The following is a 22,435-nucleotide window of genomic DNA, read 5'->3' as shown; positions in this document are numbered from 1 at the left end:
AGGCTAGTTAAATGTTGGTTTTGTGACTCTCTTCTTTGTTGCAGCCAACAGGCTGGTTGTAACTTGACTGTTGATGGAGTAAGTAGCTTGGAAAGGAAAGCGTCTGGACTTCTCTAATTTTCTTGAAGACTCTTCACCTCTCATCCGAGAAGCTTCTTCAGTTCTAAGAGCAAAATGGTGGAGAGTCCCAGATTTTAAGCCCTTTGGGAGTGTCCTTCTCAGAAGCTTCTCAGATGACAGGTGAAACATCTTTAAGAAAATTAAAGAAGTCCAGATGCTTTTCTTTCCAAGCTCCTTAGACTACAACAAAACTGGATGACTGAGAACCTTCACTGACATGTTTGGCTGTTGATGGTTGTTAACCCTGGAGTAGACGATGATGAGGGTCCAGGGTGTGTCTTATCCAGTGACAGCTGCGATAGGCTCCAGAAAACCTTAAATTAAATGGGTGGTGCTTTAGATTCATTCTGTCACACCCACTTGCGAAACCCATGAAATATGACCCATGTGTCGAGTCTAAGTTTATAACTTTTTACGGTTTACACCATTCACACACCCCACTCACACACAGAATTGTGACACCCATAATATATGTGCAGAGGTTGAGCTGCACAGTTCTGACTGTCTAAGTTTCTTTACTAGCACTGATAAATAATTTATGAGTTAATGGCATTAAAATGAAATACTTTCCATGCCTTTGCTTTAGGTGCGCCCATCCCCGTAGGCATTGATGTGCAGGTGGAGAGCATCGACAGCATCTCAGAGGTCAACATGGTGAGGATTTTTAATGGCATGTCACAGAGGAAAGGACCCAAATGCAAGATGTCACAATAAAAGTCCAAAAATCCAAAATAGGAAAGACAAGAAATAGCAAGATCCATACATGAAAGGTAGGGTTTTGAAGGAAGGCGAATAAAAACAGCTAGATAACCTGATTTAGGAAAGTGGCAAATAAATCCAATAGAGAAAAAAGGAAGCCCGGGAAGTGAGAGGATAACTGAACACAGGAGATACTAATTGGACCAGTAATCAGAAAGGGAGTGTGACTAACAGGAATGAAGGAAGATCACAAGTAAATAATCAAAAAAGAGGCTGCCTAAATATATTCCTGAAAATGTTGGTTAAATGTCTTAATACAATAGTTTTTACACTGTAAAATAAATAAACAGATTAGTAGATTAAATAAACTATTGGGGTGTTTAACTGAGGTTTGCAGAATCAGGGCCAAACAGCTGGCACTGTTCTTAAAAAGGCCTCAAACCATTTGTGTCAAATGCTGAATGGAGCCTGTGGCCCAGATATGGCCTAAAAAGAATCCAGTCAGACCTGCTGGACTGCTCTGCACACAAAGAGGGCTTAAATTATGAACTTTTCACTGTATTTTAGATCAACGGCCTTTATGCTGCCAACAGTGGCTCAATAATTTACACATTTACTAAACAGGCAAACACTTCCTGCTTTTGTCTCTCCTCCCAGGATCCCTCTGGGGTTGCATCAGGAGGGCCATCCAGGATAAATATATATATATATACATATATATCTGCCAAATTAATCACATAGATCTAACCAGTGTGTCAACCTCTTTGTGCATTGTGCTGCAAATCATTAAGAATTTATTGCGTTTTAGAGTTTGGTATTAAAAGCGCTGCCAGACCACAGCTAAATAAGATCATATAAGTCATTCTGATGAGCCAAAAACAATGTTCCTAAGACAAATTACACCAAAAGCTGTCATATTTTGCCCTTCTTTCATAACCTTTCAGTAAAAATAAAATCATGTAGACAAACTGAACTAAAGAGATTCCTTAAACTGTAGTTTTATGACTTTATAGTTTTATGACTTTATAGTTTTACTGACGTCACTGTTTGTCAGTTGACTCTCTGGCTCTTGATCCCTGAAGTGGCCAGCTTTGAAGTCAGCGCCATGTCTAACTTAAAAGTTCTTCCAGCCAAGAGAGATGAATGAGAACAGGACGGTGCTGCAATGACAGCCTGATCTAAAACAATGGAAGTGTTGACCCCAGGTTCAGGCTCTGCCTGGAACCACATTTTCTGAGCCCCCAGATCTCCCATGATTTCAAACTTGCTTGAAAAACATGAATAAAAATTAAAGAAACATAAGAAGTATATGTTTCTCTGGTGTGTGTCTGCCGTCTGTAGGACTTCACCATGACTCTGTACCTGCGTCACTACTGGAAGGACGAGAGGCTGGCGTTCCCGTCTAGAAACAACCAGAGCAGGACTTTTGACTCCCGGCTGGTGAAGAAGATCTGGGTTCCTGACGTCTTCTTCGTCCACTCCAAACGTTCCTTCATCCACGACACCACCATGGAGAACATCATGCTGCGGGTTTACCCTGATGGAAAAATCCTCTACAGCGTCAGGTAGAGGGCAGGTGTTCAGGTGGATGCAGAAGTGTTAAGCTGCAGAGAAGACGATGAAATCCTCTGAAGCTTAGTTTAGCCAATGTTTACTTTATTAAATATATGTGGTGTCAGGAAAACATTGATTTATTAGGGTTTTTTTCATGTAATAAAATAAGTAAGTAAAGCATCCCATCTTGCACTGTGCATGTCTGTAGCATCCCTTATGAACCAAGCGTCCCTTAAACTATTCAGAAGCCTCACTGATGGTTTATAAGATGACCAGGAATGTCATTAGGTGCACCTGTTCTACTGCTCATTGACCTAGACATCTGATCAGCCAATGACGTGACAGTAACAGTGACATGGCAACCTGCTGAAGTTCAAACTGAGCATCAAAATGAGGAAGAACGGTATTTAAGTGGCTTTAAATGTGACATGAATGTGAATGTGAAGGTGATTGTCTGCAGAAGACAACACATGCTTGAAGCAGATGGGCTACAGCAGAAGAGAACCCGATCAGCTGCCACTCTGCTCAGCTCTGCCCAACGGGAAACTCAGGCTACAATTCACAGACAATAGGAAAAATATGGCTGGTCTGAGAAGTCTCAATTTCTGATGCAACATTCGGAAACGGCATAAATGTACAGATCATTCCATCTCCACAATGACCACATCTCTAAGCATGGGATGTGTTAGAGCAGGAGATCTGATCACGGATCTGCAGCCAGCTAATTTGCAGGAACGGCGGGAAGCTACCGTGTCAATAGCTTCACACAATTGGACCAAAATCTCTGAGGAACAAATTTCTGCCACGAATTACATTATTTTCTGAAAAAAGGAGGTCTGGTATTAAGCAAAGTGTAACTATCTGAACTATCTGGCGAGTGTGTATCAGATGTGACAAACTGACAAAACAGAAATTGTTGCAGCTAGGAAAAAAAAGCTTCTAGATTCCTGCTTTAATCTTTGTTTCCCTGCCCTATTTTCACTTTTCTGACTCTACTTTGGTTTGCTTGAGTTTCTAGGGAGTAAACTGTAAGAACGAACAGTCAAGGACAGCTGCAGGGGAAGCTGTTTTATATCTGTGTGTGTGGGTGTTTCAGGGTCACTGTGACGGCTCTCTGCTCGATGGACTTCAGCAGCTTCCCTTTGGACACACAGAACTGCTCGCTGGAGTTGGAGAGCTGTAAGACGCATTCAGTATATACACACAATAATAAAAACTTCACGTTCTTTAATCATAAAGTAACACATAAATGAAAGGTGGATAATGTCAGCTGACCTCAGTTCTTGTATTTCTTCTGTTTTCCATCTCCCTTTGTTTCTAATTGTTTCTCACTGTAGACGCGTATAACGAGAATGACCTGATGCTTTACTGGAAGAATGGCAACGACTCTCTGAGGACGGATGAGATCGTATTGTCACAGTTCTTCATTGAGCATTTCCAAGCCTCCAGTGGCCTGGCTTTCTACAGCAGCACCGGTGTGTATAGCACAGGTTGTGTACCTGTAGCATCTGCGGGTACTCACGTTTAGAGACAAAACACAAGTCAGATCATTATGCTCTAAAGCAGGGTCTCAAACTCCAGTCCTCAGAGACCAGTGTCCTGAAACTTTTCCATGTGTCCCTACTGCAACACAGCTGAATACAATTAGTAGGTCATCAGTAAGATTGTGTCATAAAATAATGGAAGTGGGAGCAGATCATATTTAGTAGTCACAAACATATGGACACGTCTGTCTCTTTACTTGTAGATATATTCTTTTAGATTAGAGTGCTTTTAGAGACCTTTGGGATGAACAGGAACTCCAACCTTATCATCAAGTGTCACAGTTTGCTGAAAAGACTGAAGTTTTTCTGTCTGTCTTTGTCAGGCTGGTACAACCGTCTCTTCATAACCTTCATCCTGCGGAGGCACATCTTCTTCTTCATGCTGCAGACGTACTTCCCCACCATGCTGATGGTCGTCCTCTCCTGGGTCTCCTTCTGGATCGATAGACGGGCTGTTCCTGCAAGAGTGTCTCTGGGTATCATTCATTAAGCAAATCCTAAGTACAACCACCTCAAATCCCAGTCTTTCTGCTCTCTCCTGGCTCTTTAACCACAGTTAAAGAGGCACATTAAACCTGTAAATAGTGCTGTTTCGTTCTGTTCCTTTATTGGGGTGAAGCCTAATGACTTCAGTGATGCTCTAACATTTTATTTTACACCATCATTGATCTACTTTATCCTACACTGCAAGACAAATGATACTGCCAGGATAACATTTATATGAATCTAAAACCTACTGCATCAATATCAATTTGACACAGTTGATGGATATTTTTGATATTTATTTGTATTTTTCATCACATCTTATACAGAGTTATATAAACCACAGAAGACAGAAAAACCGGGTCAAGTTGAAGCAAGTGTATTTAGTTTGTTCTGAGTCAGAGTTACAATATTAACAGGTGGAGTGCTAAGTCGATGCTAGCAAGCTCCATCTATAAACTGTGTGAGTGAGATACCTGTTAATTTGTGCTAACAGACCAATTAAAAACTAGGATTTCACATCCTCAGACTGAAGAACAAACATCATGGATGCTCTGTACTTCACAGCAACATGACGAACACAATCACAGTCCACAGGTTCATTTCAATGACTCCAGCTGGTGGAGCCAAGGCTCAGCAGACGGTTACCACCTTACACCTCTGTGTGTCAGCACACCTGCTCATCAAAGTTATAACAGTAAATGGATGAGTTCCAAAGAAATGTCACCCTCTGAAGAGTTGCTGTAATCACGTGTATCTCTGCTGTAAAGGCTTTAACGTGGCAGTCTGTGCAGGAGGATTCATTTTGAAGCCAGCCTCAATGCAAATTTAAAGAACTGCAGTTTTTGGCTTCTTGGTGTCTACACTCATGTCCAAAAACAAAACAAGAACAGCCAGTCTTCACCAAACATCACACGTTATTTGAAAGAATTTGAATGTCATATGTGAAGTCTGTCTGTGTTTTCTCGTCCCCTGCAGGTATAACCACAGTGCTCACCATGTCCACCATCATCACAGGAGTGTCCGCCTCGATGCCTCAGGTAACAGCTGTTTGTGAGAGTTCAGCAGGCCTATGTTGGCTCTGGGTCACCAAAACAGATGATCAGAAAGGAATTTAACAGCATATCAATGCCAATGTAAAATTTCTTTTAAATGTTTTGCATTTGCAGTATTTTTATTTACCTTGTGTGAAGTGAAATAGCCCAAAAGATCCTTCTTTGACTTAAACTGAACAAACTTAATTGTGGAGGAAAAGTGCAAAGATCAGGATCACATTTGGGAACTGAAAGTTTCATAATTTGTATAAACACGACACCGTTTGCTATTTGCCATAATGCCATTTCCTAAATATGTGATAAAACCAACAAAAATGTGTTATGAATTAATTTACAATATATACATTTTGCAGCTTATCTTTAATATTGATAACACTAGAATTATGCAAAATGAGGAGCTGGGATGGCAATTTTGTCACTTTTTTCTATTTTGTAACTAAAGTAGGAGGATATACCATTGACTGTACATTGCTTTGTTTTTGTTTTTAGGCTTTTTTATAAAGTCTGTTGAAACCCCATTTTAAAAATGGCAACAAAGGGGAAAAAAATAAGGTTAAAATTTAAAATATAAATAGATAAATGACAAAGGGGTGAACCATATTAAATGTGGCCCTGTAAATGTGAAAACGTGCGATGCTTTCCAGGTGTCGTACGTGAAAGCGGTGGACATCTACCTGTGGACCAGCTTCCTGTTTGTCTTCCTGTCTGTGATTGAATATGCAGCCGTGAACTACTGCACCACTCTGGAGGAGATGAGGAAGATGAAGAGGGGGAAGGTCAGCACAGGGGGGAAGGGGGATTATTACTGTGCAAAGAGCGAGGCAACATTTTGCTTAATGTCTCACTCTAGTGGCCAATCAGGGCCATTACATGTGCTGCACAGAACCCTCCAGCTGCCTCTTGGATCTTTACTAAGATTTACTCAAACTTTGAAATTTTCGTGCAAAGCGTGAGAGCCTTTTTGGAGCCAGAGTATCGATTCAATTCAGTTTTATTCATACAGCGCCAAATCACAGCAGTTGTCTCAAGATGCTTTATATTGTAAGGTAGACCCTACAATGATACAGAGAAAGACCCAGCAATCATAAGACCCTCTCTGGGCAAGCAGTTTAGCAACAGTGGGAAGGGAAAAACTCCCTTTTAATTGAAAGTAACCATTGGCTGCAACCTTCCCTTTCATGTGTGTGAAAAGTCAGTCATTGAGTCAATAGGTTTCAAGCAAAGTGGCCTCTCAAAGCATTAACAAAGTACTTCAGAAGGTGGAGCAGAGTTTAAGGTGGAGCATATTTTTAAACCGCTGAAATCACTAGTTTATTATTTGAGTTGCTTTAATCATAAATATCGAAAATTCAAACTAGCTTTTAAAATATGAAAATCTCCAGCCGTTACTGTCATACAGGAGGTTTTGGACTGTTGAAGGACTCAAGAGAAAAAGAATCGTCCTGGTGAAACACTGACACCTTGTGGCAAAAGCAAGCATTACGTTTTGCAAAAATATCTTTAAAATGTCAAAAGTAGTTAAAAAGAAACTGCAGTCAGGTGAACATTTCCTGTCATTTCAAAACATCCACAAGTTTTAAACTGCTTTGTGTTGTTATTACCTTTTTTTAGTAAGTATCCGACATAATCAATTCATGTTGGAATTTGGATTTCTGTGTAAATCTGAAACAAACTAAGTGTCCACTGATGCATTAAAACTGCACATGTTTGATCACCACTCAAATCTGATTTAAAGAAATGATTAAAACGTTTGTCTTTGCCACAAAATGGAATTTTTAAGAGATGTCCCCCTTTTATTTATATATTACCTCTTTGCTTTTAAAGATTAATCCTCGGATTGTAATTCAAGATTTTTGAGTGCCGGGTCTCTGTCGGTGAAATCTCCACCTGCTCGTTTCCTTTCTTTGCCTTTTCAAGATCCCGTCCACCTTCAACGCCAGTCAAGCAATGGCCTTTGACGGGTGTTTCCACGACAACGATATTGAGCTGACTACATTCCCCCGTCTGGCACCCACCTTGACCTCTGACCCTCTGACATCGCCAACCCAAAGCTCAGACATGCGCCCCACGGAGGGGACTCGGCTTCGCCGGCAGCGGTCTGTACGTGAAAACGTGGACCTGCTGGTCAACAACAGCTACATGATCGACTCATACTCTAGACTGGCCTTCCCTCTGTCCTACCTGCTCTTCAACACCATCTACTGGAGCATGTACTCCTGATCCAGCACCAAATACTCTACAAATTGAGTCTGAGTGCTGCAGAGGAGATTCCTCATCTCGACAGAGGTCCAAAGAGACTTCACTGGAATGGCGCTCGGATAGAGGGGCCTCAGCTACATCCAGCTGATGTTCTTTGCTGAAGAGCTGAGATACAAACCCTCGAGGACCCTCAGCCTGAGTACGAACTCTGTAATTGTGCATTTATCTCATCAGAAGGGCTTCAAATCCTGAGAGTCAGACTTTTTCTGTTTGGACGATTTGTACATGTGTCTTTTCTTTTTTGTGCGTCATCGTAAAGGTCATATCAATATCTGCTATTGATATATGATATCTTTATCGATTTCTTTAGCTACATGATATTAAATTAGACATAAACAGCGTGAATATGTGCTTCTTAAAATATCAGAACATCTGCACATATTTGAAAACTGTGATTGGAGCAAAGCAAACACTGTAAGTGTAATTTGGTGTGTTTCTTGATTAATTTCTCTCTTGTTTGCAGTGTTGGAGTGTACGGGCAGAAATATTTAGCTGGATTCATTTTTATTTGAGAAAAAAATATGGCTTATTACATATTTGCATTAACGAGAAAATATTGTTAGGTACAACAGGTGATGGTTGGGTAAAACAAGCAGTATAGTGTAAAGGGTTAAAAGTTGTATTTTGTTAATTTGTCCTAAACAATAAAACAGAAGTTTTATGTAAAGTTGTCAAAAGATCGATTTACGGGTTCTGCAAAAACTTGGTATTATGGTTGTACCTGAAAAAAATACATGAACTATACTAAAATTTTGAGTTTTAGTGTTTGAGCGTGCAGTACGTCTTCTTCCTTAAAGGCCACCTCAGCAAGTCATCTGTCTCATATCATCCTCCACTGTTGCACCAACCATGTCCTTCACCACATACATGACTCTTCTCTGCAGTCTTCCTCTTGTCGTCCTGCCTCGCCGCTCCATCCTCCACATCCAATTTACACAAGGCCACAAGCCAGTATATGCGTAGTGGAGATTCCAAGCTGATGATAATGGAAAGGCATTTGTTGATATGATATTATACTCTATAGCTATATTAATCTGGGGCATCCATAAACTGCCAGCCCATTTTGAAATCTGAAAAATGTCTACAGCCCACCTAACCCCTCAAACTCTACTGTGACATGATCTGACCTCGTGTTCCACACCATAACATATGCGTTGTACAAAATGTTTGTGAAATTAACAGTAAAATTGTGTAAAATCTTGACATCAAAAAAGTGTAAATAGAAAAACAACAAAGAAAATGTTTAATTTACATCAATAAATACTGGGGCGCACTGACAGAGGCGAGGCTGCCGTTTTAGATGTGTCCTTGATCCAACACAGCTGATTGGGGCCCGCCCCCTAGGGGAGGGGAGGTGGGCGCAGAGCCATGGCAAGGGGGGCGCAGTGTGAAAAGGGAAAAGAAAAACCAACGCTTGGACACTGCTAGCACGGGGCGCCCACACAAACGCAAAGCAGGAGACGAAGCATCGCTGAATATGTTTCCAAACCAACTTCATTCTAAGACAAAGACTAGAAATTATGGTGAAGCATGTCTTCCCTTTGGCTTCACCTGCACAAGTGCTGAGGTAGGTCTCCCCTGCAGAATTGGTTTTCCCTGCATCAGGAGCAGCGCTGGGCTGTTCAAATCACGGACAAACAGATCCCACATTCTTGATTTTTAGTTCACAAACACTTGTTGTAATGACTAACTTTCTGACATTTTGGAGATGTTAGCTCTTTATACAGTAAAGTTACAGCGGGATACAAATAATATCAGGCTGATCCTGCCACGATTTGTTCCCCCGGTTCAAATCCCAGACATTTCGGTGTTTCAAAACGCCGTTTAGTGTGGACGAAACAGCTGCGTTTTCAAAAATACCCGTGTAGGTGTGGACGTAGCGTAAAAGAGTTAGTAGTTTATTTTCTTACTACCTGTAATTTATTGCAGATTACTTGTATTTGCTTAATTGTTTACTAAATGTTTGAGGTGTGAAATAAACCGCAATGGAGCAAAATATGGGGTGTGTGGTTGGAGGATGTGTGTGCGTGCGCGCGGAGGGGGGGGGGGGACATTTTTCTTGTAAAACAAGGGGGGCCCAGCAAAAAAAGTTTGGGAACCACTGGCCTAACCCAAATTTTATTAAGATAATATCTCTAAATATCAACTTAGCTTTGCTTTGCAATTTTTTTTAACTTTATTTCATTTTTTAATTTTTTAATTTATTTAGTTTTTGTCAATAGTTTAAATATATATTTTATCATTTTTTTACAATATCGAAATATGACAACATACTATTATGAATAGGCATTATCATATTTTATATATTCATATTCAGACGGATATTTAACAGTGGTTACTTTTCACTTGGTGAGAGTATTACAAACATTTTTATTTTTTATACAGGAGTTAAAGTGAGTTTATTGGAGGGAATAAAAGTTTTTTTTCATTTTGTAAGCACGGTTTCCATGGCAGCCGCAAAGTTCACGGAGCAAAATAAGTTAAACCTGCGGAAGAAACTCCACCGGGAGCAGAGCAGAGGTAACGGGTGAGTTTCTGTCTCACACGATGAAAACACCTCAGAGACGGTGAGCTTATTTGTGTACAAGCTAAGCTCCAGCAGTGTGACATTAACGAGGTTAAATATATATTTCATCGTTTTTATATCGAAATATATGAATCTGCATTATTATATGTTATATATTTATATTCAGATGGATATTTAACAGTGGCTGCATTTCACAAATGCATAAACATTTGATGAGAGTATTAAAAACACATTTAATTTATGTCATACTGGCCGTTAGCACCGTAAACGTTAAAGTTAGCTTCACGGACGTTAACAGTTCTTAACGTCCACGGTTCGTGTTAAACGGATGAGGCTCTGATCCCGGTTAACTTGACTTCCACCTGCAGAGGTGTGTGTCTTTAAAGGCCGGTGTGGTCAGTTTCACTCCGCCCATCGAGGCTGATTTGAGGCCGGAGCGCAGAAACGTAACATCAACACGGCCAACTCAGAGGCTTTGACTTCTTATTTAGATCAAGGTTTATCGCTAAGGTTCATGTTCAAAGTGCTGCTTTTTATTAACTTGTTTTTCGAAAGTGCTAAAAACACGTTTTAATTCAGCCAGAGCCCTTTTTCCTGGACCTTTTATGAGTTTGGGGATTTTTCTTGTATTGAGGCAGTGAGTATTAAATATGTGTGGGGATGTTGGTGAAATGATGAGGCACCGTGCACAAAAACACGTATCTGGGGATATGATCTACTTTGTATTGCCTTCTTCATTTGACACCGTGTAAGCAGAGATGTTGTGATATGCATGTTGTGTCTAGTGGTATTTTGCTCTCTGTTTTTGTTAGCATGAGCTCAAAGAAGGGGTTTACATGGGACAGGATCAATGTTTTAACTAGTGATTGTTTATGTATCTTCCCCAAATTGCAGATCCTGATTTATTTCTATTTACAAAAGAAATGTCTGGAAATTTCAGTCTTTTTTTTATTTAAAAGTTCAAAAATTGCCTCAGAATTTAGCGTGTGGAGGAAAAATAAGTCGAATTTGCCTTAAAAAAAATCTAGAAAATTATTTGATATATGAAGCCAAAATTTCACAGCAATCATTTTATACATGACCAGGTTTTAAACTATAAACTTTTCAGGGACATCAGAGGTGGCTGAGCAGAAAAGGTTGTGAAAATGTGATGATTTGAGATGTAATGACCCTCATCAGTTCAGGTGTATTTATACAGCACCAACTGTGCAGTCGCCATGAGGTGCAACAACAATATTCATTTGGGTCTTTATCTTTATACCCAATTAAGCAACCCACTTATGAGCGATCACTTTTCACTTTGGCAGGAAGGAAGAACTCGGGGGGTGGCAGTGGTCTCCCATGACAAAGTGGAGGTTGTGGGGAAGGGGAAAAAAGGGGGAGCATAGGGAGGCAGGACAACGCACACTATGGGGGAAAGAGGACGAAGAAAAATGAAGAAAACTCAGAACCACTGAGAGAATTCATTCTCAGGGCGCGTAGATTATTTTTTTCTCTACACTATTAGAAATAATTACAGTAGAAGAAGAAGACAGACTCACCCATTTTTAAAGGTTTTCATTATTAAGTCATCCTGAGATCAGTGGTTTCAGTTGGCTGTGGACAACCACACACAGCAGCAAAGAGGACTACACCTTGGCTACCTTAGACCCCAATCAGATCGATGTTTATGCTTCAACTTCATCTTACGAGATCCACTTCCTGGGTCATGAACCTGCTGCTGCTCCTGAGGAGGTAGAGAAGGAAAGAGGTATAAGTGATGGTCTCTAAACTGCTGGGAGACGATGCAGACTCCTTCATCTGTCTTTTCTGCCCCCACTCCTGGATCGAACTGGGTCTGGAGGTGAACTGGAAGGCTGAGCTCAGAGGGCGTCTGAGGCCGAGCCTGGGCAGGGTGAGAGCAGGAAGTGTATCGACACAGCAAATCCCAGAATCTGTCTCAGAGCTCCAATCCTCTATGGCTCTGCTGGGAGCTTATCCCTACAGCACAGTGATGCCTCAGGGGACCTGCATGTGAGACTGGCACACAGATTGCATTCAGTCTGTACGTGTTCGCTCAGTATGCCGACTGACTGGGCTAAGCGATAACATTCACATGCTAAATGTTCGAAGAAAAAGCCTGTAAGAACAGGATTTGGTTCATGTGTCGTGGTTTCATTCATATACAGGCAAAAATTGAGCTACCTACAACTGGAAGCAGCCATTGTGCATTAAGAAGTTGCATAACATGTTACTGTTCATACAAGTGTCCTTGATGCATAAGCACAGTCTGACTGAACGGTGAGGTACATAAACTTCCTGTTAATGCTTTGATATCACAGGATCACAATTAGTAGAAACATTTAAACACAGAGTGGATACAAGGTTAACCTTTGAGCTACATTTCTTTTTGGCTTCATGGATTTTGTTAATCTTCTCTGTGGTTCAAATAACAAAGGTGTTGTATTTGTAGGTTTTAATAGGCTCATAAATATGGTGCACATTTATGCATTTTTATTATAGGAACCTGCCACCGCTCCAGGCCTCAACAATAATCCTGAAATATGGACCACAACAATTTTTACCTGAGCTACCCTGACCCCGCCTACCAGCAGATTCAGCAGCCATGGCTGGTCCATGACAATCTGATCCTTCAGGAAGGTAGGCTAGATCTGCTTGTTTTCCATACACAGGCATTTTATTGGCTGCTGGATATTGTTGGGTTACTATTTATTATTTGGTTATTTGTGTTCTTTTTAAGGATATATACCAGTGTTTCAGCAGGAGAACATGGTCCTGGGTGATCCTAACGCACTGGAATATCAAACACTGAGAGCCAACACTCACATATTTAACGGAGAGTCCTGTGACCCACCTGTGACAGGTACAAAGCTGAATTAAGTTTCTCTTTGAAGTCCATCCAGCTGTGTTTTTAAAATCCGGTATTTCTCACACACGTTGGCTTTACTTTACGTTGAGGCAAAATGTGTTTAAAAAGAGACAATTTGATTCAACAGCTCCCTTTATTTTGAAATTTCTCAATTTCCTGACCAATTGGCTCATTGGGCGTGTTGCTGCGGCACGGCGGTTAGCACTGTTACCGCACATCAAGAAGGTCCTGAGTTCAATTCCCCCATCAGGTCTTTCTGTGTGGAGTTTGCATGTTCTTCCCGTGTTTGCGTGGGTTCCCTCCGGGTACTCCGGCTTCCTCCCACCGTCCAAAGACATGCAGCTTGTGGGGATAGGTTAATTGGATAATCCAAATTGCCATTAGGTGTGAATGTGCGAGTGAATGGTTGTCTGTCCCTGTGTGTTGGCCCTGCGACAGATTGGTGACCTGTCCAGGGTGGACCCCGCCTCTCGCCCTATGACAGCTGGGATAGGCTCCAGCGCCCCTGCGACCCTGAAAAGGATAAGCGAATGGCGTGTTACTGTTGTGGTGGAATCATTTAGCTACTCCTCCAGAGGGGATCTCCTCTGGTCAGGCAGACCCCCAACAACTGGAAACAGTAGTCCTCGTTCTGCTCTTGAGATTATCACCACCTGCAGGTGGAGAACTAGATCGTGTGCTGCTATGCTGAGCTAATGGAGGCACAGTCACAGCATGAGAGACTCACTGGAATAGGAGTTTAGTTGTCACACAGTATGTACATTTAAATACAAAAACAGGAGTTAATCATCTAAAAGCATTGTTCCTTTAAAAAGCGTCCTTTTGCGACACACAGGCACACAGATCAAGGGTGTCTTTCTTCTAACTGAGGGGCAGCTTGTTTTATAGTCATCACAGATTTTAAAATCATCAAACAAAAACACACTATGATTTAAAAGTTAAGAATAAACAACATTAAATATACAGTGAGTTATTTAAAGGTTAAAGAACTGAACCAAACAATTCCTGCTGCCTGTTGCTTTTACCAGCATCAGTTCAGTCAGTCGAATCGAAGTCTGTGGGAAACACTTAAATTCATCTTAACAAAATCTCTCAAATTCAAAGTGACAAATGGGACCAATGACTTCTGTGATTTCAGATGAGATCAGACAAGAGCTGAGGACCGTTTTGGAGTCCTACCTGAACAGGTATTAGCTTTGCACACATACCCCCTATTTTACAGATCCACTACTTGTAGTTGGTACAAACTAAAAGACGTATGGTTTAGTATTTTTGCTGTGGTTGTAGTTTAGTTTGACCCGTTTATAAGTGCACTTATATGTAAACCTAAATACCCGAGTGGGACATTTAAATTTCTTTAATCTGACAATATATGCACTGTGATCTTTGGTAACCCCTCCATCGCCAGCATGTATCAGTGTTCTCAGCAGTTCTTCCGTCCCTCCTCAGAGAGCACCTCAGCAATGACCTGTTTCTCAAGACTCAGATGGACAGCAACCAGTATGTTTCCATCTCTGCTCTGGCCTGCCTCGACCAGATCAGGACTCTCACCACAGACCTGGACCTCATCTCCAATATTCTCAGATGTCAGTGTTTGTTTCTGTGGGTATAGGTGGAGGCAGAGTAACAGTTTGTGTCAGTTTTGAGTTATAATATTTAATGTACATGGATCAGACTTTATTTCCTTTGCTACAAAACCACGGGATCGTGATAGGGATTAGTGAAGAGGAACGTTTTTTGGGTTTTGCGTTCAAAAACTAAATCGGGTATTCTGACGATGCACATTAGAAGGAACTGTTCTAGTGTAGAGATGAGAGTGATGAATGTGGTTTATTGTTGTCCTGAAACACACTCTGCTGTTGTTCTCCCACAGCCATGCCGCTGGTCCAGTTTTCCCCGTGCGGACAGAAAGTCCGGCCCAGACCTAGCCGGTGCGTTTTAATCCTGAGGGAGATTCCTAACACCACACCTCAAGAGGTGAGACTGCACAAAATACCCCAACGCAACCAAAATCCTCAGTTTTAGTTCAGGTGGTGTTCTTACATGTACCTGCACGTGCGGGGATAGAGACATGTGTTGTTATTTAAAGGAGTTTTAAAGGTAAATTGTGTATGTTGGCAGCGTGTTTGATATTGCTGTTGCTGTGCAGGAGGTGGAAGCTCTCTTTGAAGGGGAGAATCTGCCTAAGTTCAAGACCTGTGAGTTTGTGAGCAACGATAACTGGTTCATCACCTTCAAATCAGAAGCCGATGCAGAACAGGTAGAAAAGGGCCGGTCGAGAAGAAAAGTAAATTAGCTGCTGCTTTTTTTTTTTTGGGCACATTTTTTTGGCTAATGCCATTTAGGTTTGTTATACAGTCAATATCTACAAATATGACTACCTGAGAGCAGTCCTGTTAAAAAGTGCTCCTGTTAGCCTTCTTTGTTAGGAGATCTGATAATACAATAACTGAAATAATCGGAGTCCATATTTTCAGACCTACAAGTACCTTAGAGAACAGGTTCGAGTGTTTAAGGGAAAACCCATCATGGTGAGGATAAAGGCCGAAACAACAGCAGCCATTGCTTTGGCTCCCACTCAAAGCTACCGACACCCCCAGCCGGACCAGTGCAACAGCTATTATGGCTTCTACTCCCCCGCTACCACCTACCAGCAGTCCTGCCAGACCCACGTGTCCACACAACAGCTAAACGAAGTCCTCGGTGAGGTGTGGGCTGCTGCATCTGGATACCAATACTGGGCCGAAGTGAGTTCGTTAAAGATGAATTTGTGCCTGGAAAATGTATTTATGACACTTAATTTTATATCAGTGTTAAACAGATTAGCGGTTTTGTTCATTTCCTGTGATTTGTGGATGTCGTTAGTGTTAACATGTCGTTTAATGTGTGTGAGGAGCTCTCTGGCTCCTCCTCTGATTAAGCGGTTGTTGTTTTCATCATTAGCCTCCTCTACTGATGAACCACTTCGTGGATGACTCCACAGCAGCTTCTGCTTTCAAACCATACCACCCACACAGCCACAGGTAGCTCCTTTTTATCCTCTTATGTCATGACACTTTATGATGTCATCAGTGTGAAGACTATTGTTTGTTTCTTCAGGAGAGGCTCAAGATGGTCAAACTGTGACCGTTGGCAGTCCCAGCAGCCTGCCTCCTCGCACTCATCTGAGCAGCCATCTGATCGTTTCTCTTCTCCCACATGGCCCGGTCAAGGACGGTCGCTCGGAAAGGTGCGCCTTCCGAGTAGAGGCGGAGGAAAGGAGCCCAACAAGCAGGTCACGTCTCCCACTGAGCAGGGAAGGTAACAAAAGATCAGTCCAGGTTTCAGATCTCTCTTTTTTTATTCTCTATTATTCTCAAGTCCTGCTATGCCCAGTTCATTAGTATAGTTCATGTAGTGAAGATAGGATATGACATAAGGGCATGTTTTCTTTATACTCTTACTGTTCATTGAGTTCAGAGACAGGGTTAAAATGGTAACCTCTTCCTTCTGGTTCATTTCACACTAATATGAAGTCAGATGGAGCGGTAACTCATCGGACAGTTTTGGCACTGTTATCATGGAACCCCGCAGCTAAAAATAAACTCAGTCATGCTCCACTTTACTGCCCCTAATGTCCTTACTTTCTTTTCACAATAGGGTCGAGACACTGTACACGAAAAGTTGTGTTTAACAGATAGAAAAAACAGCAAACAAATAGATGTGTATTCTCTGTATGATATTAATAAACCAGGTCTTAACCTTTGGAAAATGTACTTTGAAGGGCTCAGAAAACACAAGAGAAACCTAAGAAGTTCTCTCTTTGAGTGCCCTGTCTCTTTTATAACGTCTCTGCCATAATCAGCTCGTTTTGAGCAGACACAATCGCGCACACATTCAGCAAGTGTGTTATTGTCTCCTCTTTTCAAAACAGTAACTGACTGACTGCCTGTATCAGACATGTTCAGGGGAATTAAAATCCAGATTAAGCCAAGAATTATGCGTATGGCATGAACCTGACCTGGAAGGGTGGAGGTTTGACAACAGTAGCTTCAAAGATAACAAACTGTAAGCAATAAAAAATAGCGCAGCAAAGACGAGTTACAGCCACAGTAGGCTAAAAAGACTCGATTTAAACGTCATCATCAGGTTCTCAGACTCTAGGCAGACCCCTGTCTGTCACATTTTTTACACTTGTAGGACGCTTGTTCTTTAATAAAGTTATAAATCAGATGTTCGTCAGAGCTCTGTGTGTCCCTGAAGGAGAGGAAACTTCAACCAGAGGAGGAGAGCGACCGCAAGGTCCTGGGAGCGACCCACTCGAAGCAGTCAGGTAAGTCACCACTGAGCGTTGTGTATGTGCACTTTGTTCAGAAAGCGTACTGACCATTTCTGTTTGTGTAGAATTCACAGAGTCAGTCCCCTCCTCGTCAGCCGTCTCCCCATTTTGAGCTCACAATGTTGAACTTCCCTCTTCTTCCTCCTCCAGCCTCTACCATGGCAAGTCTTCCTCCAGCTAACAGTAACAGCAAGGCAACCAGGTCCCTCTGTATTACGCACACACACACTGCTCACCTGGGCTCATGGCCGTCAGAGCAACTGAGGCTCTGTTCACTGTCAAACTCCAGCCATACTGACCATATGTGGACAAAGACACAGTGTCTGTAACTGTGATGTTGTCTGTTAACGTGTAATCTGACCTTCTTGTTCTTTAATGTAGCCTTTGGTTTGCACCTTGGCTGTAGTTTGACAGTTACACACCTGCCTCCTCAAAGATGTTCTTGATGTTTAGATGTTGCTGTTTGTCTCAACCATGGATCGCTTTAGTCGTCTTCTGTGGTCTATCAGGCTCGTTCATGTTGTGTCGGTCAGTGCATTCATTCTTTATAAGAATGAAGCAGATTATCTCGATTGTCACATTATGTACTTAAAGCACATGAATGAATATGAAGTGATGAATAAACAGTGTTTTGTTTTTCTTTTTTTCACAGAGTGAATTACAAAGCAGCAGCTCCTGCGCCTCAGAGGCAGCGCCTTCACAGCAGCCTCAGCTGGTCTCAGAGCAGTGAGTATCTCTGACACAGCAGCTGGGCGCTCTGTGTTCTGTTTTCACATGTAACGTGTCTATACCGCTCACTGTTACAGTTGATATGATTAACAGTCTATGGCTCAGGCTTCTACAGTTATTTCACTTTGGCTCATGAGATATCTGAAAAGTAGAGAAGCAGCGGTTTTCCAGCCGTCTGTGCTGAGATAGTTGTGTTTGTGTTTGCAGGGCTGCGAATGAAGCCTCAGAGACCACTGAAGAGAAACCAGTTCAGCACACACAGGAACCAGTAACTGTGAGACTGCTTTTCAACGTCTTTGTGGTGTTAAAATTCATTTTCTTAACTGAATTACTATTTCACTACATAACTTTTATCTATACTACAGTATTGGAATCTTTTTATTTCAATTAAAGAATGAAGGAATTGGCGCAGACTTGCTTCTGCAGCATTCCAGCATGTCTGCTTTAAATGCTGTTCTGCACCCACATCTGTTAGGTCCGCCTACCAAACACTTGGAAGGAAACAGGAAGCCAATTTTTTTTTTTTTGATAGCTGGTGTTTGGTAATTCTAAACTGTACATTAAAAGCTATAAATCACAAAAAGGGGGTTGATAGCAACAAAAGATAAAAATACAACAAATGAACTTTTGTAAAGGAAGTTAAAAAAAATCAAAAGTAGCACAGGTGCAGAGTGTTAGAGTCATATTTCATTTTCTTTTTTTAATTTAACCTTTACTTAACTAGGAAGATCCCATTGAGATTAAAAACGTCTTTTTCAAGGGAGACCTGCCCAAGATGGGCAGCAGCAAGTGTCTCGCAGTTACAAAAATGACTCAATCAAACACATGTTGTAAAGGTGTAATAGTGAGTTTGACCCCATCTTTACTCTGTTTGGCCAGGAGTCCAGGAAACTGACCTAAGCCGAGGTCTGCAAGAGAGGCTTTTGCAGTAAGTCGGGTCCTGCCTTCACAGAACTGGGGTGATGCACCAGAGCCAGCACAGTGGAAACGCTGATGAAATGAGATGATATATACTACACTGAGTAACACATTTAACCTTTAAATCGCCTTAATCCAGGTCTGGATGTTTGGGGTGGGCAGAGGGCTCCGACTGTTTGGCAAAACCAACTTTTCAGTTTTTTAGACGGGAAGATCTGTAAAGTTTGATCTGCTACTTTCATTTCTGTTTTATTTCTTGCTTTGTAGTTTAGGTCTGTTTGTTGAGAGTGAGCTTCCATTTTGTTGATTTCTTCTTGCTTTCCTGATGCATCGCCAATTATTTTCATCCTGTTTGTGTGTGTTACATGTTTTCTTAGTTGTACAGGACGTTCCGCCATGATTGTGAACTTATGCTGTTGATTTATTTCTCCACCCATACATCTGTGTTATCTATGACTGCTGTGGACACACATGAAGCCTTTTCCATTAATATCATTGCTGATCAGCTGTATTATTTCCATTTTTAGATACCAGAGAGCTGCAAGGGCCAGTGTGTTTAATGAGATCTGATTTGATCTTTCTAGTTCTGGGATTAAATTGATCAAAAGCATGTTTCCCTTACTTTAGAAAAGTTTTATTTATTTTAAACAGGAGTGCATTTCTTCCCTTTTTGGCTGGGTGGGTACTTACTGTGTGTCTAGAAACAACATTGTTTGAGCACTTGAACTGTATGTGAGAACTTGAATTTGATTGTAATGAAGCCATTTTTCTTTTCTTTGAAATATAAAGTTTTAAATGTTAAACAGATGTCATGGAGACAGAGTGGGCACGGTTGTGGAAAGTTATTTTGTACAGACTGTACATATTGAGCAACTATTAAAGAAGTGCCTTTGAAGTTAAGTTTGTGTATGTATTTATTCTGCTCTATCCGATCACCCTCTCCATGATTAACGTTTAAATATAGTTGGTACCCTTTACGTTAGTTCCTTCTTTGGACCAGCAGATGGCAGAAGAGTAACATCACAACACTCATTACTCCATTATCTGGCACCACCACTTGTTTACAATGAGGATGATTTGATTCTCAGAAGGCTATAGGCCTAATGAATGAGATGAAGAATACTAATGAAATACACAGCATTCTGCAGACAAATTGATGCTCAGTTATGTGTCACAGGCACATTATGCTCATTCAATCATACTGTGCTTAATTGAAGGGCGCTTGACCTTTAATATTAATGATATTATTCTGCTGAGGCTCAGTTTTCACACACAAACATGGAATATAGAACAGCCACATTAAAAGTAATGGCTAATGAGAGAAGGAGAAGAAAAGCTGTGCTAAACTGGAAAAAATCACTACCCAAAATGCAGACAGCGGTTTGACTTAAAACTTAACAAACATGACTAATAAATCTGCACTTTTAGAATGTGAGCTATGCAGTTTGATCAGGCAGCGCTTCCTTAGTTATTCAAAGTTATTCAACTTTTGTTTCCCAACAGAAAACTGTTTTAGAAATCTACGATGTAGTTTCAAATCATTTTAAATTCATTAATTTAAAAAGTGAGTAATAAAAATAAAGTTGGCACTGAAACTTGATATGCCACAATTTTTTTATTGTAGAGTTTCAGCTCTACAATTTTTTCCCTCAAAACTTTGAGTGTTGTTGGGGTCTTTGAATTGTTTCTAGGAACCAAACAACTTTCATAATATTAAGGTAAACAAAATTTGCATCGCAAAAGACAAGCAGAACAGGCACAAATTATTTCTAGGTGGTAGAATAAACTTTTCTTGAGTGCTTTTTTGTGTATCCTAATTTTAAACCATTTAAATGAAAGAAAATATAGGTTACCCTTGAATGTTATGTTTTTTTGCAAGAAATCTACAAATAAAAAAATTGCAGTTTTTATTTTAAAGGGTTCAAAATGAATACAAGTGAAATAATTACCTAATGTTCCTAATGTGAAAGAAAAAAAACATTTGAACTTATAAATAGTAATAGATTAAATAATCATACAATTTTTATTTATGTGTAATTAAACCAGGAGTTTATTTATTTATGTATTTATTGTGCCACCTTTGGGCTCCCATACAGGTTCATTTGGGCGTTGTAGGTGTGGTTGGTTGATGCGCCCCCTGCCGGTGATGAGCGGAGCTCCCTCCCTTTTCCCTCCTTCCTCCGTAGAGTCACGTGACACCAGCGGCAAGAAGCTGCAAACGGCTCTGAGACCGGGGCTGCGCGAGCCTCATCATCATCATCATCATCACCGCCACAACCACCGCAACGACAGCATAGAGAGCCGACCGAAACCGGGGTCTTTACCGATTCGAGGAGCGGGCGTCATGGCGGGCCCCCGTTAAACCAAGAGCCACATTTATCCTCTTTGTTCTCGCAGTCTTCACGCGCCTCCGCCGAGGAGGGGCCGCCAGGAGAAGCTCTCCTTTTCCGAGCGGAGGAGAAGGAGGAGGAGGCAGGAGGAGATACAGCAGCGGCGGCAGCGGAGGTAACAGTCGAACCGGGGACGTGCTTAATACGGTACGAGCCGAATGGCGGACCGCGAGGCGTCGCCGATACCGCTGGAGATCCGAGCTCGGCTGGCGGAGCTGGAGCTGGAGCTGTCAGAGGGTAAGAAATGGATCAAAAAAACACGAGGGGTGCGAGGGAGAAAAGCCTCCCCTCTCCTCCCCCTCCTACTTCTCTTCCTCCTCCTCTTCCTCTTTTCTCTCGTTATCACGTTATCTCATCACCATCACCATCCACACCGGGAGCCCGTACCTACTAACGGAATCTAACCGTTCATTCCTGCGGCCCCGTCCTCCACCTCCTCCTCGTCCCCTCCCGCTCCTCCCATCCAGATGTTTGTCAGTCAGGGGACCGGCCTGAGCAGCTCTGTGTGGCCGGGGGAGGATGAGGGCTGAGCGGGAGCAGGCTGCGGGATTCTCCCGCTGCTCTTTGTCTCAGCTGCGGAGGAAACACACACACACATACACACACACCCGACACGGCCTGTTCGCCCGTTTTGGGTCCGAAAATCGAGCCATTGTTTGACCTTGAGATGTTGACACAGTCAGCCGAGCCTACCTGTGTGTGTGTGTACGTGTGTGTGTGTGTACGTGTGTGTTTAATAATAGCATTGCGATGCAACGCTGCGTGACAGCGCAGCACAGAGGGGGGCAGCTTGGCTTTTGATGCCCGTGATCGCAGACTCCTGCTTGCATCCCTGCCTCGCTCTCTCTGTTTTTTTGGGCCTGAGGATGAGGAGGAATATTCTTCCCACCACCACCATCTTCTTTTTACACACACACACACACACACACACACACACACACACACACACACACACACACACACACACACA

General features: G+C 41.8%; 3 protein-coding genes across 9 annotated transcripts in view; all 3 read left to right on the top strand.

Annotated features, from left to right (window-relative positions):
* The window catches only part of LOC102294833 (gamma-aminobutyric acid receptor subunit rho-3), a gene marked incomplete in the record, with an annotated part of 28,587 nt that extends 19,632 nt beyond the window's left edge, over positions 1-8,955 (top strand). Inside the window, 8 exon segments of the mRNA XM_042213895.1 lie at positions 707-774; positions 2,161-2,384; positions 3,470-3,552; positions 3,711-3,848; positions 4,241-4,393; positions 5,379-5,440; positions 6,100-6,231; positions 7,373-8,955. Of these exon segments, the coding sequence (XP_042069829.1) occupies positions 707-774; positions 2,161-2,384; positions 3,470-3,552; positions 3,711-3,848; positions 4,241-4,393; positions 5,379-5,440; positions 6,100-6,231; positions 7,373-7,675 (1,163 nt within the window).
* A 1,178-nt stretch (positions 8,956-10,133) lies between these two features.
* Positions 10,134-19,975, top strand: LOC102295129 (la-related protein 4B). 7 transcript variants are annotated; one of them, XM_005947076.3, is made up of 15 exons: positions 10,134-10,241; positions 12,744-12,881; positions 12,982-13,104; positions 14,249-14,297; positions 14,560-14,696; positions 14,984-15,087; positions 15,260-15,370; positions 15,588-15,857; positions 16,054-16,133; positions 16,210-16,410; positions 17,353-17,422; positions 17,494-17,589; positions 18,081-18,154; positions 18,365-18,431; positions 19,037-19,975. In XM_005947076.3, the coding sequence occupies exons 2-15, from the start codon at positions 12,785-12,787 to the stop codon at positions 19,055-19,057; spliced, it is 1,500 nt and encodes a 499-aa protein (XP_005947138.1). In that variant the 5' UTR covers positions 10,134-10,241; positions 12,744-12,784; the 3' UTR covers positions 19,058-19,975. The 7 variants fall into 7 exon arrangements, with proteins under 7 accessions (XP_005947138.1, XP_005947137.1, XP_042069831.1 ...); XM_005947075.3 differs by having other exon boundaries at positions 17,494-17,630; XM_042213897.1 differs by having other exon boundaries at positions 10,143-10,234; positions 17,494-17,630.
* Positions 19,976-21,226: 1,251 nt separating this feature from the next.
* The window catches only part of LOC102296665 (disco-interacting protein 2 homolog C), an 88,441-nt gene continuing 87,232 nt past the window's right edge, over positions 21,227-22,435 (top strand). The window contains exon 1 of the mRNA XM_005947077.2: positions 21,227-21,702. Coding sequence (XP_005947139.1) covers positions 21,624-21,702 — 79 coding nt within the window. The 5' untranslated portion in view covers positions 21,227-21,623. The remainder of the gene's footprint in view (positions 21,703-22,435) is intronic.

Source organism: Haplochromis burtoni, unplaced genomic scaffold (assembly GCF_018398535.1).
Source record: "Haplochromis burtoni strain Fernald_Lab_line unplaced genomic scaffold, NCSU_Asbu1 Contig_494, whole genome shotgun sequence".
Classification (NCBI taxonomy): domain Eukaryota; kingdom Metazoa; phylum Chordata; class Actinopteri; order Cichliformes; family Cichlidae; genus Haplochromis; species Haplochromis burtoni.
The sequence above is the reverse complement of the archived record's forward strand: the minus strand, read 5'-3'. Positions and strand labels throughout refer to the sequence as shown.

Excerpts from the sequence above, each read along its gene's own strand:
- LOC102295129 (XM_005947075.3), top strand. The coding sequence starts at position 12,785 with ATGGACCACAACAATTTTTACCTGAGCTACCCTGACCCCGCCTACCAG. Across the intron at positions 13,105-14,248 it reads CTGTGACCCACCTGTGACAG|ATGAGATCAGACAAGAGCTG; the intron begins GTACAAAGCTGA and ends CTGTGATTTCAG. Across the intron at positions 18,155-18,364 it reads CCTCAGCTGGTCTCAGAGCA|GGCTGCGAATGAAGCCTCAG; the intron begins GTGAGTATCTCT and ends TTGTGTTTGCAG.